This window comes from Sus scrofa, chromosome 9 (assembly GCF_000003025.6).
Source record: "Sus scrofa isolate TJ Tabasco breed Duroc chromosome 9, Sscrofa11.1, whole genome shotgun sequence".
In the NCBI taxonomy this organism is placed as follows: Eukaryota; Metazoa; Chordata; class Mammalia; order Artiodactyla; family Suidae; genus Sus; species Sus scrofa.
In genome coordinates, this window is record NC_010451.4 from 39,543,903 (window position 1) to 39,558,395 (window position 14,493).

General features: G+C 43.3%; 1 protein-coding gene across 15 annotated transcripts in view; it reads right to left on the reverse strand.

Annotated features, from left to right (window-relative positions):
* The window catches only part of ALG9 (ALG9, alpha-1,2-mannosyltransferase), a 100,882-nt gene that overhangs the window by 24,686 nt on the left and 61,703 nt on the right, over positions 1 to 14,493 (reverse strand). For 6 of the 15 annotated variants that reach the window (XR_002346925.1, XR_002346927.1, XM_021102094.1 and 3 more), the window contains 1 exon segment: positions 12,475 to 12,605. The exons of 8 other annotated variants lie outside the window; for them this stretch is intronic. Coding sequence is in view for 5 of the 7 variants with exons in the window: in XM_021102094.1 (XP_020957753.1) it covers positions 12,475 to 12,605 (131 nt within the window). In the remaining 2 variants the exon portion in view is untranslated. 15 annotated transcript variants of the gene reach the window in all.

A 14,493-nucleotide genomic window follows, 5' to 3' on the forward strand; every position in this document is an offset into this window, starting at 1 on the left:
TTGAAGACAGAACTTTCTGTCTAACTGCTATGCTCCAGCTTTCGGAACAGTGCCACAGAAAGAGCTCAACAAACACCCTGTCAGTGAAGGAAGGATCTGTCCTGACTCTTAGAGCACTCAGGTTACCTCCCTTGCTCTGGCAATATTCACTTTCCACAAGGAAAAGGAAATACCAAGGGAGTTCCCACTGTGGCTCAGCAGGTTAAAAACCCCACGTAGTCTCCGCGAGGATGTGGGTACAATCCCTGGCCTCACTCAGTGGACTAAGGACCCGGCATTGCTGCAAGCTGCAGCCGTAAAAAGAAAAAAGTAATACTAATAGGAAGCTCTTCTTTCTCTTCTCTGCTCCCAAAATTCAGTCCTAAAGCCATCAGGTGGGGCAGAGCAAAGCATGATGTGTATGTACGCGCGTAGGGGGAGGCTGCGGCGGCCCATGGGGTGTTGAGCACTAGCGAGACTCGGAGGGTGTCCACATCTGCAAAGAGAATTTTTTTTTTACCCAAAAAGTTTTCATCTTTTTTTTAGAGGGGGAGGAAGGCTTCACATACCGTGAGTTTAAGAACACAAGTTGGGAAAAACTAGATGAGAAACACCTGTAGGATACAAATGTCAGTAAGAGTCAGAAGCCAGGGAAACTCACAAGGACTGAAGGAGCAGGAAGAGGAAGGACAAGAGACAAGACCACAGAGAATGTTGAAGACGGTAACAAATTAGAGAAAAGCATTCAAAGCCATTCTAACGCATCGTGCCGGCCATGTAAAGCATCTCGGAAGACCTACAGTTTTCAGTCTGACCAGGGCTTCAGAGAGTCCCTTAAACACCACAGGCCGATCAGATTACTCTCACACCCCTTACCATGTTTTATAGCATCTTCTGGCTCCTACTTCCCCTCCTGTCTCGTTTTTACCTCTTCAGCCTCACCCTCTGTGCCAGCAACACAGAACTACTTGCACCCTCCATATCTTACCTCACAAAGAGAATATTAATACAAAAGGTCAAGTAACCCCCGGCCCCAGGTTTCAGTTCACACAAAATTTGCTGCATTATCATCGCCCATGTGACCAGAATGACAGTTTTCAGTGGGCACATCCGCAGACCCTGAACAGTCAATGAATACATTCATAGCTTTGACTCTTGGGTTGCAGCCTCCAAAGATCCATACCGTATAATGATTTGGAAGTTTGCTGAGGCACAAGTTGGAATCATGTCACTTCGAGACTGGTGTAGACAGTGAATCATTTTGCTGGTTTGTGGCCTTGGCCAATCATCTGACATAACATCATAACCTCTTGACCAGTCACCTTTCACTGATATTCAGAATGAGGGAATTGAAAAAGAACTGGTATTAAGCAAGCAGTCATTTTCTTTTTTTTTTTTTTTTTGTCTTTTTGTTATTTCTTAGGCCGCTCCCGCGGCATATGCAGGTTCCCAGGCTGAGGGTCGAATCGGAGCTGTAGTCACCAGCCTACGCCAGAGCCACAGCAACGTGGGATCCGAGCCACGTCTGCAACCTACACCACAGCTCACGGCAACACCGGATCGTTAACCCACTGAGCAAGGGCAGGGACCGAACCCGCAACCCCATGGTTCCTAGCCGGATTCGTTAACCACTGCGCCACGACGGGAACTCCGCAAGCAGTCATTTTCCGACCTCCAGTCCTACCAAAGTTGCCAAAGAAACACTCTTAACCAGCCTTTTTCCACTATCCGACAGCCACTCAGATGTGAAGGTACTACCTGCTCCATCCACCATTCCTGTGGAGAAGACATGGAGCAGTGTTCAAGGTGTTTGTCCCTACTCTCTGGACCCTGATTTGAGCTCCTTCACTGTGACAAACAGTAGCACTTGAGGTGACTCTGGTGAGCTTCCGAGAGGAAATAATGGATGAGTATACTTTAAAATAACTCAATAATCCTTCCTTTTTTAGCTTAAAAAAACAATCGATTATTTCTCTCAACTCTGTGGCTTTGTGTGGGGGTTCCTGCCGCCATGCACTGTGCACCCAGCCAGCGCTTCAGGCCTTCAGCCTCCTTCACGGGGCCTCCTCTCTACACGTGGCCTTTGGTTTCCTTAGGGTTGGTACCTGGGGCTCCAAGAAGGAGCCTTCCAGGAGGTAGGACACTGAAGCCAGTCACCTACTCAACAATCTTTATTCTACCGAATAAGGGCATGAGAGGCTGCTAAAGAAATTCTTTTTCCACTTTTTTTTCCCCCTCTGGCATAAATACAGTTTTAAGAATGTGAACTACATCAAATAATTGATCAGTATTTTCCAAGATCCTAATATGTGCTAGGAGTTATGAGATTTAACAGGAGATGTTGTTTTGACTCTCAAGAGCAAACACCTCTGATGATGCCAGCTGCCTGATCTAAGTGAGCTCAAAGCAGTGGCCGTTCTAAAATGCACCATGTCTGCACTCTTCACACCTGAGAAGCTCTATTCCACGGACTTGAAGCACAGACACCCTCTTTCTGGAGAACTAATCCCACAACAGTGGAAAGTAGACTCTCTGAGCTTAGAAAAACAAAAAAGGTTTATTTTTCTTAAAATGTCAGCAGATAATGATTAAGCAGTCGAAGAATACAACGAGCAAAACACCAATGCATTTGGAAGCCAAATCTAGCCTGAGGTAGTAGCACTGCCAGATGAAGGGTCTTAGGAAAGCATCTAGAGAGAAGAAAAAAAGGAAAGGCCAAAAACTGGTAAAGAAACAGAGTTTAAGAGAATGAGCTGATAAAGAATCACAAAAGCACAGAAACTCTCGTCACTTCTTCCTTAGAGTTTCCCAGTGTTCTGTCAAACATGAAGGGGCTAAAGGGGCACCACTGGGACTGACTCGTAGGGAAAAGAGCTTCAATTACAGGAGGAGGGAGAACTCACTCCACCCAAAGGATCTGAACCCCATCCGAAGCAGGTCAAACCAAACTGTGCCATGGAGTGAAGTCTCCCTTTCCACCTGGGTAGCAAGAAGCTGCAGATGGAAACAGCCTATTGTACTATTTTGAGTGCCGTATGTATCTTCTAGAAGAAATCTCTTTTTAAAAAGGAAATTTCAGGAGTTCCCACTGTGGTTCAGTGGGTTAAACATCTGACTACAGCAGCTCGAGTTGCTGCAGAGGCACGGGTTCTATCCACCACCTGGCACAGTGGATTAAAGGATCCACAGCTGTGGCATAGGTCACAGCTGCAGCTTGGATTCAATCCCTGACCCAAGAACTTCCATATGCTGCTGAGGCAGCCATTAGGAAAGAAAAAAGGAAGAAAGGAGGAAAGAAGGGAGGAACAGTTCAAAAATTATCTAATTTGGATGAAGAATAGCATCAAAAGAGCTGTGATGTTTTTAAAACATATCCATAAATTCTTTGACACTCCTCCCAATAACAGAGGAAATCTAATTCCTCTCTCCTTGAACATGGACTATTCAAGTGGCTGCCTTCCAGTGAACAGAATGAGGTGGGAAAGACACTGTGTGAATGCCAAGGCTAGGTCATAAAAAGCTATCTATCTAGCTCCTGAGATCCTGAAGCCAGGCGCCATGCGTGAGGACACACAGGCCACATGGAGAAGCCACAAGGATGTGTTCTGAGAGCCACAGCTAAGAGCCAACCAACAGCCAACATCAATCACTAGACATGTGGGAAACCCTTTGAGATGCCTCTAGTTCCAGCTACCATCTGATGGTCAATGCAAGAGAACCCTAGTAAGTGAAGAACTGCCTAGCTGGGCCCCATCAGTCCAGAGAACCAGGAGAGAAAACAATAACGAACAGCCATTGTCCTTTTATACCATAAAGTCTGGGGTGATCTATTACACAGCAATGACGGGAACAAGATCTTCCAACCAATTTGCGCTTCACTGGTCTTCTCTTCAACTTCTGATTGGTCTTCTCACCTTTAAGAAATAAATAGTTCTTGCTTATGCTGAGGTTAGGGGCCGGGAATACGATGTCTGCCATGGACTCTTTGGGCCTCACAGCTGCTGGATTCATTTCTTCTTGAATGCTAAAGGAGACTAAGGGTCTTACAAAAAACTCTCTACTGCAGGTAATGCTCAGTGACCACGAGAATCCTGTGCTGGGCACTGAAAGAACACAAGCAACAGATGCTATATCAGCACAGCCCCTGCCTTGTGGCTGTAGGTCCTCTGACTAGAAAAGGCCCCTCTCCTACCACAGCAGCGGAAGATGTTAAGCTCTACTCTTTAGTGGCATCTACCTGTAATTATAAATCTTCAGGCTTTGAAATCCTGCCCTAGTTAAATCTTTCCACAAGCCCCTAATCAGGCAACCCTAAAATTCAGTTAGGTGAGGTTAATATGCTCCAAAATGGGGAAGAATGAAATCCAAGTCCAAAAACCAAAGGTGACAGCAAAGCAAGTGAAATAAAAGGGACCTATAATAAAGGAGGAAAGAGTGGGCAGAAAGTGGCTGTGCAAAGCAGGAGCAGAGCCTCCCAACTTGTTTTGAAAGCTACAAACAGCGCTGTCGCTCAGGAGGCCAACTCCACCATCCCGGAGAGCCCTCCCACCGGACTCTCTCAGCCAAACATCCTCAGAAAGGAGCCCCCACTGAGCTGGCCTGTTGTGGCCACACTCTCCCTTCACTCCCCTCTGGGGAATCTCGGAGGAAGCATTACATCCACCCACTTGTCCAGCTATTTTATACAATTAGCCATTATATGGTCTTCAAAGAAGGAAAAAGAAAATCCTCTCTCCTTTTAGAAGGTATGTAACATGAGATGGCCACAGAGTAACGAATGTGTCTGGTTTAAAAAAAAAACAGTATTTCAAAAAAAAAAAGGGTATTTCAACTAGTTTAGTGCCCTTATCTTGGATGTTTGATAGACCTTTATAATGTTAGCCAGACACAGACTCAGAAATTCAGGGGGAGGAAGCTGCAGTCCTGGTACTAGTTATGTGCAAGGAGACTAGAAAATGGTGATCCTTAAGCCTGGATCCTCTCTCAAACTAACGGCCTTGGAGTCTCCAGTCCTCTGATAAAGCAGAGAAGAGGCCTAACAGGCAAAGAATGGATGGGCATGGGGCTGCTATTCTCCGCGACTGGGATAACAACACCTGGCCCTATTGGTGAGTTCTTCTCCGGCAGTCCAACAGCAAAAGCTGTGATTATCCTCCAACAATTCCAACAGGAAACAAGCCTCTTCACATGCTGATAAATAGTCAGAACTCCTACATTTGCATCAATCACAATACTGCTCTAATAATCTTCAGGCTGCTTTCTCCTGGGGCTGAGTCGCCTCTGGTACACACATTCAGAGATCAATGTGTTTATGGGCCGGTACTGTCTTCAAACTATCCTCATGACCTCCCTGACAGATAGCTAAAACCCAATCCAGGCTACACCACCAAGAAAGGTCAGGAAATTAAATAAGGAAACTACAGGCAAATCCACTTGGTGAACGCGGACTGTGGGGCAAAGGAACCATATCTCTGTGCCTCATCCTCCCGTCCTGCTTTCTGGGATAAGTCCTTGTATTCTGGCCACATCACAACAGGATGCCCACAGACCTCAATCTGCCCAGGGAAGGGCTTCTTCCTTTCGAAAGTGCTGATTTCAATGATACATTACAGACCACGTTAACTAAAAGCAACTTTAAACCAAAAAGGTAAATTATAGTTCTCTTTATGGGGAGCTCCCATTGTGGCTCAGTGGTTAACGAACCCAACTAGTATCCATGAGGATGCAGGTTTGATCCCTGGCCTTGCTCAGTGGGTTAAGGATCCGGTACTGCCATGAGCTGCAGTGTAGGTTGCAGACGCGGCTTGGATCCCATATTGTTGTGGCTGTGGTGTAGGCCGGCAGCTGTACCTCCAATTTGACCCTAGCCTGGGAACCTACATATGCCATGGGTGCAGCCCTAGAAAGACAAAAGACAAAATAAATAAATAACAAAGTTCTCTTTATGGACCCTCAGGCCTCTCATCCAATAGGCTTCTTTTTATCTTTCCACTTGTGCTCATGTTTTTTTCTCCTTGAATTAGTCTCTTAACCACCCGTACAAATCTTTTTCCCTAAACCTCAGCTCATGCACCGCCTCCTTCAGGAAGCCTTCTCAGTCTACTCTAACCTCCACAGATCTCTCCTTTCTCTGAGGTTCTAGCACACAACCTGGTACCTTCTATGGTCTTACTTAATACTATTTGCAAGTTGTTTTCATACGTGTAACTACAAAAGCTGTACATTATTCAAGGGTAAACTCTGTGTCTAATTACTACTTTTATACCCCTTAAATCATCTAACTCTGTGACAAGGACATCATAGCTGTTCAATAAATATTTTCTGATTTCCAAACCTGCCTAACGGCTGACTTCAGATAAAGGAAGGCTCCAGGGACGTCCTTCTGCTGATTCCTTCTCTGCCAGCGCCCTGTGCTTTTCTTTCAGGTACTTAACACAGGTTGTAATTCCACATTCATCTGTACGGTTGCTTGTTTAATGCCAGCTTCCCCATGACACTGTAGGATCCAGGAGGACAGGGAGTTGTGTGTACTTTTCACTACTATACACCTAAGATTCTGACAATGTCCAAAAAAATAGCTGCTGATGGAATGGATGGCAGATGGAGAGACAGACAGATGGATACAAGAAGAAAGAAAAAATGATCTCGAAGTGAACGCTAAAGAAAGCAGATTTAAATTGTAGGGATATAAACATTTGAGAAACCAACCTGCTTACATTTCTACAAAGATCATGTGGTGATGATGTTGCAGGCTTGTGAAAACCTTCTCTTTTCCTCAGGAAGAGCTGGATGATAGGCCACCTGATCTAGGGTCTAAGACATGAGTGATCGTCACGTGTGGGTGATACCATTCTTTCTCCTTGTTACAAAAAACCACTGTTTCAAGAAGACAGAGGGAACGTAAGAGCCCCATGTCACAGGTGCAAAGGCGTTCTAGGATCAAGCTCCCAGGAGCATCTCATGCACCATCTGAGAGGGATACCTCTGAGGGACAGTACAGTCCAACTTAACTGGCCCAAAGTCAGCAACATGAGCTGTCACAGTGCTGACGGTGACAAACTGCTGTGGCAAACAGCATGGGATCCTGCTGCTTTTGCAGTTGGCTCAGTGTATATACTACCAGGAAATGCTGAGGAAGAGAAATGTAAGGAAAATCAGCATGATTCTGGAACTTTAGGCAGACTGCTAATTAATTGGAAGGCCTGACCACCTATATAATGCTCTAGAATTTAAAAACACTTCCATATTTCAGCTTTCATTTAATCCTTACCATAGTCCTATAAAGTATATATGATATTATCATTCTTGTTTTACTGATATGGAAATAGGGAATCTGAGAGGAATAACCAGCAAGTAACCAGGATGAAATGCACATTACACTTTGCACACCTTCAAATAAATATACCTTAGTGCTTAAAGCAACCAATTTCTTTCTTTCTCGGCATATGGTCGTGAAAAGAACGCCTCTTTTGGGGAAATAAGGACAGCTTAGGGGAAATTAAAAACCTCGGAAGGCATTCCCCAAGAACCTCTCCTTCCCTCCATCTACACCAGAGGTGTGCTCAGGAGGCAAACAGGAAAAGGAAGCAGGACCAGCAGGAGAAACAGAATGGGCAATGAGATAAGCTTAGGGTCTCATCTCTCTAGCAAGTGCTGCTCAACCTGTGACAGCTTTTGGTCAGGGACCAGCCCAGCTGGAGAAAGCAAACCAAAACAATAAGCAAAGTAAAAATTTAAAAGCTTGATACAAAAAAAAACCCCAAAAAACCCTTGAAAAGAAAAGAGGAGTTCCCTGGTGGTCTAGCGGTTAAGGACTCAGCAGTGTCACTACCATGGTGCAGGTTTGAACCATAGTATGGGAAAGTCTGCATGCCATGGGTGCAACCAAAAAAAAAAAACTTTGGGAAAAAAAAAAAAAACTCAATACAGGCCACTGGGGAAAGCCGTGGGCTTCTGTGATCTAAACTTTGGCCTGATTTTTCTCTGCAACCATGGTCTCCTGAGTCCATCTGTCCTCTTTCAGTCCCTGGTCACCTCTCACCTAGAACAGCCTCCTAACCTTCCCTCCTCCTTCCCCCTCCCGCACGAACGCGGCGTAATCTTTGGATGGCCTCTCCTCGAGGAACATTCCTTGGTCCCTCCCACCCCCGCCTTCTGGACCTAACCCCTGCTCTTATGCCCCAGCAGCACCTCTCTGGATGCTGGTGTGTCTCCCCAGGTATCCCAAGGACTCCCCAGTGCAGACATCCTGCCTGCACACAGTCTACAGTCTTAGATGGAGAAGATGCTCACGTAGTTATCAACCCGAGCCAGTTATGCCGTAGTTAAGTGGGGAACAGCAGTAGCCTCCCTGCGAAAGGCCCTCACATTTCATGGTCTCCCAATGTGTCCCCTGCGCCCAAGGGCTAGAGGAGAGGGCTGAACACAGAGGGCACAGGAGGAGCAATGCTAGACCATATCACTGTGACTGTATGGTCACCTCTGATCATGCTCTGCTTGCCACAAGGCAGGTGGAAGGTGACCAACACCTTCTGCTTTTCCCATAAAAGATTTCCAATTCTCCAGTGAGAAGTGTGCAAGGGTCAGGTTTCTTGCCTTGAACAGGCTCTCAGTTCAAGTCCACTGGCTGCTGGGCCCATATGCTACAGAAGGGGAAATGGGAAGAGAAGGAAACCTTTCTCACCTCAATCCTTCAAAACCAAAGGGGAAAAAAAGTCACCTCAAAAATACTCCCTTGCCCCATTTGCTATAAAGAGAGTTTATTCTGCGACCAAAGTACTGCTGGTCAGATTCGTAAAACACTAAGTTTTCCCTTGTTAACAGGAAGGCTGCTTTGGATCTACTGATCCCCTAGGGCTGGAGAGATTTTTTCAAGCCCAGATCTCCTGTTGTCACAGGTTTCTCAACTATGAAGGCACAGTTGCAACCTACCCCCAATACAGTATAACTAACAAAGAACTACCCCCAATATAGTATAACTAACAACTCGGGCACCAAAGAATGAGTGTCATGAAGAAAGCTTCACACCTTCCCTGCTGCTTCTCTTCAAGCTCCCTCCTCCTACTGATTCTGACAATGTTTTGAATATCAGGCCATGATTCTCCCACCTGTCAAGGTTTTCCACTCCCTCAATGCCCACACCTCCCTCCTTACCCACTTATGGCCATGACCAATCACTGGATCGCTCCTCTGCATAAACCTTCAACTCCCCTGCCCCTTTCCTGCTTTGTCAAGCTTTCTTGGTTAGAACCCAACCCCCCCACACACAACCGTGCACAGGGATGTCCACTGCACCATTATTCATAGTGGCTAAAAAATAAAAATAACCCAAATGTCCATCAACTGGTGAAGGGCTAAATGAGTATATCCATACAGTGGAACAGTATTCAGCAAGGAAAAGGATACCTACTAACACATGCAATAAGACGAATGAACCTCAGAAATATGCTTAGTGAAAGAAGCCAGGCACAGAACCTCACAGAGTATATGATTCTATTTACATTACAAAGTTGGAAAAAGGCAAATCTATAAAACAGAAAGTAAGAGTGGTTCCCTGGTGCTGAGGTGATGGAAATGTTCTTTTTTAAAAAAATTATTTATTTTTTAATTAAAAAACTTTTTTTTTTTTTTTTGCTTTTTTAGGGCCACACCTGTGCCCAGGCTAGGGGTGGAATCGGAGCTGCAGCTACCGGCCTACACCACAGCAACTTGGGATATAAACTGTGTCTGAGACATATACCAAAGCTTGTGGCAACACTGGATCTTTAACCCAGAGAGAGGCCAGGGATCAAACCCACATCTGCATGGATACTAGTCAGGCTCATGAGCCACAATGGGAACTACAATTTTTAAAATTTTTAACTTAAATTTTATTGGGGTATAGTTGATTTACAATGTTGTGTGAGTTTTAGGTGTTCAGCAAAGTAAATCAGTTACACATATACTTATATCCACTCTTTTTCAGTTTCTTTTCCCACATAGGTTATTACAGAATATTGAGTAGAGTTCCCCGTGCTATAAGCAGGTCCTTGTTAGTAATCTATTTTACATACAGAAGTGTGTATATGTTAATCCCTAATTTACCACCCACCCCCACATTTCCCTTGGTAATTATAAGTTTGATTTTGAGACCTGTTTCTGTTTTGTAAATAAGTTCATTTGTATCATTTAAAAACTAGATTCCATATATAAATGATATCATATGATATTTGTTTTTCTCTGTCTGAGTCACCTCAGCATGATAATCTCTAGGTCCATCCATTGTTACTGCAAATTGCATTATTTCATTCTTTTTTATGGTTGAGTAATATTCCATCATATATGTGGACCACATCTTCTTTATCCATTCCTCTGTCAATGGACATTTAGGTTGTTTCCATGTCTTGGCTACTGTAAATAGTGCTGCTGTGAACATTGGGATGCACGTATCTTTTCAAATTATGGTATTCTCTGGATAGATGCCCAGGAGTGGGATTGCTGGATCATACAGTAGTTTTATATTTAGTTTTTTAAGGACCTTCCATACTGTGGAAATGTTCTAAAATTGAATTGTGGTGATAGTTTCACAACTTGGTAAATTATTAACAACTATTTATTGTACACTTAAAATGGGTAACTTTTATAATATGTAAACTGTACTTAAAGTTGTTTAAAAAAAAAAAAATAGGGGAGTTCCCATTGTGGCACAGTGGAAATGAATCCGACTAGGAACCATGAGGTTGAGGGTTCAATCCTTGGCCTCACTCAGCAGGTTAAGGATCCGGCACTGCTGTGAGCTGTGTGGTGTAGGTCGCAGACACAGCTCAGATCTGGTGTTGCTGTGGCTGTGGCATAGGCCAGCAGCTGTAACTCCGATTAGACCCCAAGCCTGGGAACCTCCATATGCCTTGGGTGCACCCCTAAAAAGACAAAAAATAAGAAGTTCCTGTCGTGGTGGAGTGGAAACAAATCCAACTAGGAACCATGAGGTTGCAGGTTTGATCCCTGGCTTCATTCGGTGGGTTAAGGATCCAGCGTTGCCGTGGGATGCGGTGTAGGTCACAGACATGGCTGGGATTTGGCATTGCTGTGGCTGTGATGTAGACCAGCAGCTGTAGCTCTGATTTGACCCTAGCCTGGGAACCTCCATATGCCATAGGTGTGGCCCTAAAAACGACAAAAGACAAGGAAAAAAAAAAAGACAAAAAAATAAAATAATAAAAGAGGAATAGTTTGGGGGTGATGAGAAAGTTTTGGCAATAGATAATGACAAATGGAACTCAACACAAAAAGGAAACGATAAATGTGCAACAAGATGAAAGGTGTTAGCTAATGCTACTGTGGTAATCACATTTTGACATGTAAGTGTATCAAACCAACAAGTTGTACACCTTAAACTTACACAGTGTTATATGTCAATCATATCCCAGCTGAAAAAAACACAATGGTAATGGTTGCACAAGACTGTAAATTAATTAATGCCATTGAACTGTATACCTCAAATGGTTAAAACAGAAAATTTTATATCATATATATGCTACTATAATTTAAAAAAAAGAACAAAAAATCTTCTCTAGTCACATTTTCCTTGTACCCACCACCAACTAGAGCCCTATTTCTTTGCTCCTCTTTACAGCAAAACTCTTCAAAAGACTTGTCTGGATGTGCTTTCTCAAATTCTTGTCCTGCTATTGTTGCTGTGATCCCTATAATCTCTCTAGTCCCTATGCCCCCACCGTTCCACCCAAATTGCTTTTATCAGCTGCCAAATCCAGTGGACAGTTGTTACTTTTCATCTTACTTGATTTACCAGTAGGTTCTAATCACTTCCTCTTTCTGAAAACATTTCTCCCCTGTTTCTGAGTCCCAAATCTGTCTCTTAAGCCCTGGTCCTCTACCTTCTGGTTCTGCCTGACCTCTTGGATCCTGGGCTGGGCCACCAGGTCTCCCTGGCCCTCCTTAATTTCAACTATCTGTCTACCTGGACCCCTACTCCATTTACAACCTGACCCCTCTAAGTTTCCCCCACTCATTACTCCTTCACCTAGGCCCTTCTGAAGAGGCCCGACTGAAGAGCCAGCCAAGCCCTGGTCTATTGGGTCTCTCTACTTAAGATCTAGAAAGGCTTCACCCCATCTATAACTGAATCTTAAACTCAGAAATAATGGATATGAACTTCTAGCTCCACAAAGAACAAGTCAATCTTCCTGACAGTTAAGAAAGCTGAGGCTGATTGCCAAAAATAATCAATGTCAAACACTTATTTGTGTTTTCTTCAGTGGATCTGTTTAGATTTTTCAAGTTGGATGATACCAGAATATATGTTGCATTCTAATGCCTAGAAAAGGACAGCACTCTTTTAGATTTCTCAGGAAACTGGACAAGAAGATGTTCAGGTCCAAATAAAAATAAAACATCTAGTAGAGTTACCCAGGACTTAAAATTATTCAATGTGGATTCTAATTTTTGCTCTTACTAGTTAGTCCTGGTACATTTCTTAGGAGTAAAACCACATACCTAGAAGCATCAAGGAATGGTCTGTAGGCCAAGTTGATCCATTCTTCTCTATTGGACGAGTATTTTGGCTCCCGAGGTGTTTCTCTCATGGTGTCCAAATCCACTAAATAATGGCATTTACTGATGTCAATCTGCAATGGAGAAAGGCCAACTCTTCATCAGTAATTGTAAAAGTCCTTTCAGGGCAGTAAGACACATTCATTGTAATCCTGAGAATTCCCACAGGGCTTTAGAAGCACAAACATCTGAGTGCTTGAACAATGTCGCCAGAGCTCTCCACTCAGATAGTGTCGGGTGTTGGGGTGTTATTTAGGCTTCAGGGAGCAGGGGAGGGACAGGCACTCACCCAGCCAAATACACATGTAAGCTTTGGGAGTTCTGACTCTAGCCTCACAAACACTTCTGAAGCTAGCACGTGTCCATAATTTGCTCAAAAAACTTCCTTCTGCAATAGCTTGCTATTGCTGCCTTCCAACCTATCTCCTTTCATTACAGAAATTCAAAGGGCAGGACGAACACAAATGCTAATGTGTGAGAGGCCCTGACTCTGCTGACAGAGAGCCTGTGAGCTTACCCCACACCCACAAGTGGTACAGAAACATCACGCACATCGCCTCCTTCCAAAATGACAAGAGACACAGAAACTGTCCTGCAGTAAAAGTTAAGTAAAATGGAGGTATAGGAACTACAAGAGTAGAGATTATGAAAACTATAGTAACTATTGGCAAAACTAGAGTCATTCAGTTGCTCACAAGAGGTATACACCAGAGCATCACCTGTACTCATAAAAGATTATTAATACATTTTATTTAAAACCATGTTGGTACCATTGCTTCTACAAAACTGATTAATTCAATAGAACGTGGTACAAAATCTGTAGGATACTTCCGCAGTTAAAAAAAATCATTTTCAAACTCCAGGTTTTTTTCTGTTTGGGGTTTTTTTTTGGTTTTGTTTTGTTTTGTTTGTCTTTTTTTGTCTTTTTAGGGCCGCACCCATGGCATGTGGAGCTGCCAGGCTAGGGGTCCAATCGGAGCTGTAGCCGCTGGCCTATGCCACAGCCACGCCAGATCCGAGCTGCATCTGCAACCTACACCACAGCTCACGGCAACTCTGGATCCTTACTTAACCCACTGAACAAGGCCAGGGATCTGACCTGCATCCTCATGGTTGCTAGTCAGATTTGTTTCCGCTGAGCCACGACAGGAACTCCTCAAACTATAGTTATATTCTTCCTCTCATCTCAAAGTCATCAGAATATTTATAGCCACAGGGGAAGTTTTATGCCTTTCTAATTAAAAATATATATAATACACACACCCCAATGTTCATAGCAGCACTATTCACTATAGCCAACATATGGAAGCAACATAAGTGTGTCCATCAATAGATGAATGGCTTAAGAAGATGGGGTATACATATACACAATGGAATATTACTCAGCCATAAAAAGGGGAATGAAATAATAGCATTTGCAGCAACATGGATAGACCTAGAGATTATCATACTAAGTGAAGTCAGTCAGAGAATGGCAAATATTATATCTTATATGCAAAAATCTAAAAAATAATACAAATGAATTTATTTACAAAACAGAAATAGACTCACAGACATAGAAAACAAACTTAGGTTTATCAAAGGGAAAGGGTGCAGGAGGGATAATTAGGGTATGGGATTAACAGATACACACTGCCATATATGAAATCGATAAAAACAGGATTTAATGTATGGCACAGGGAATTATATGTAATATCTATGATAACATAATGGAAAAGAATCTGAAAAAGAATACACACACACATATATATGAATCACTTTGCTGTACACCTGAAACTAACACAATATTCTAAATTAACTATAGTTCAATTAAAAAAATACAAATATACAAGTTTCTATGAGGTTAAATAAAAGCCCAAAGATGAAAAACATCACTATGATACCATGACTTAAAATAAATATATTTTTGGGTCTTCTTCCAGGTCTTTGGCTCACAGCTTCCCCAAACCCTTGTAATTTCTA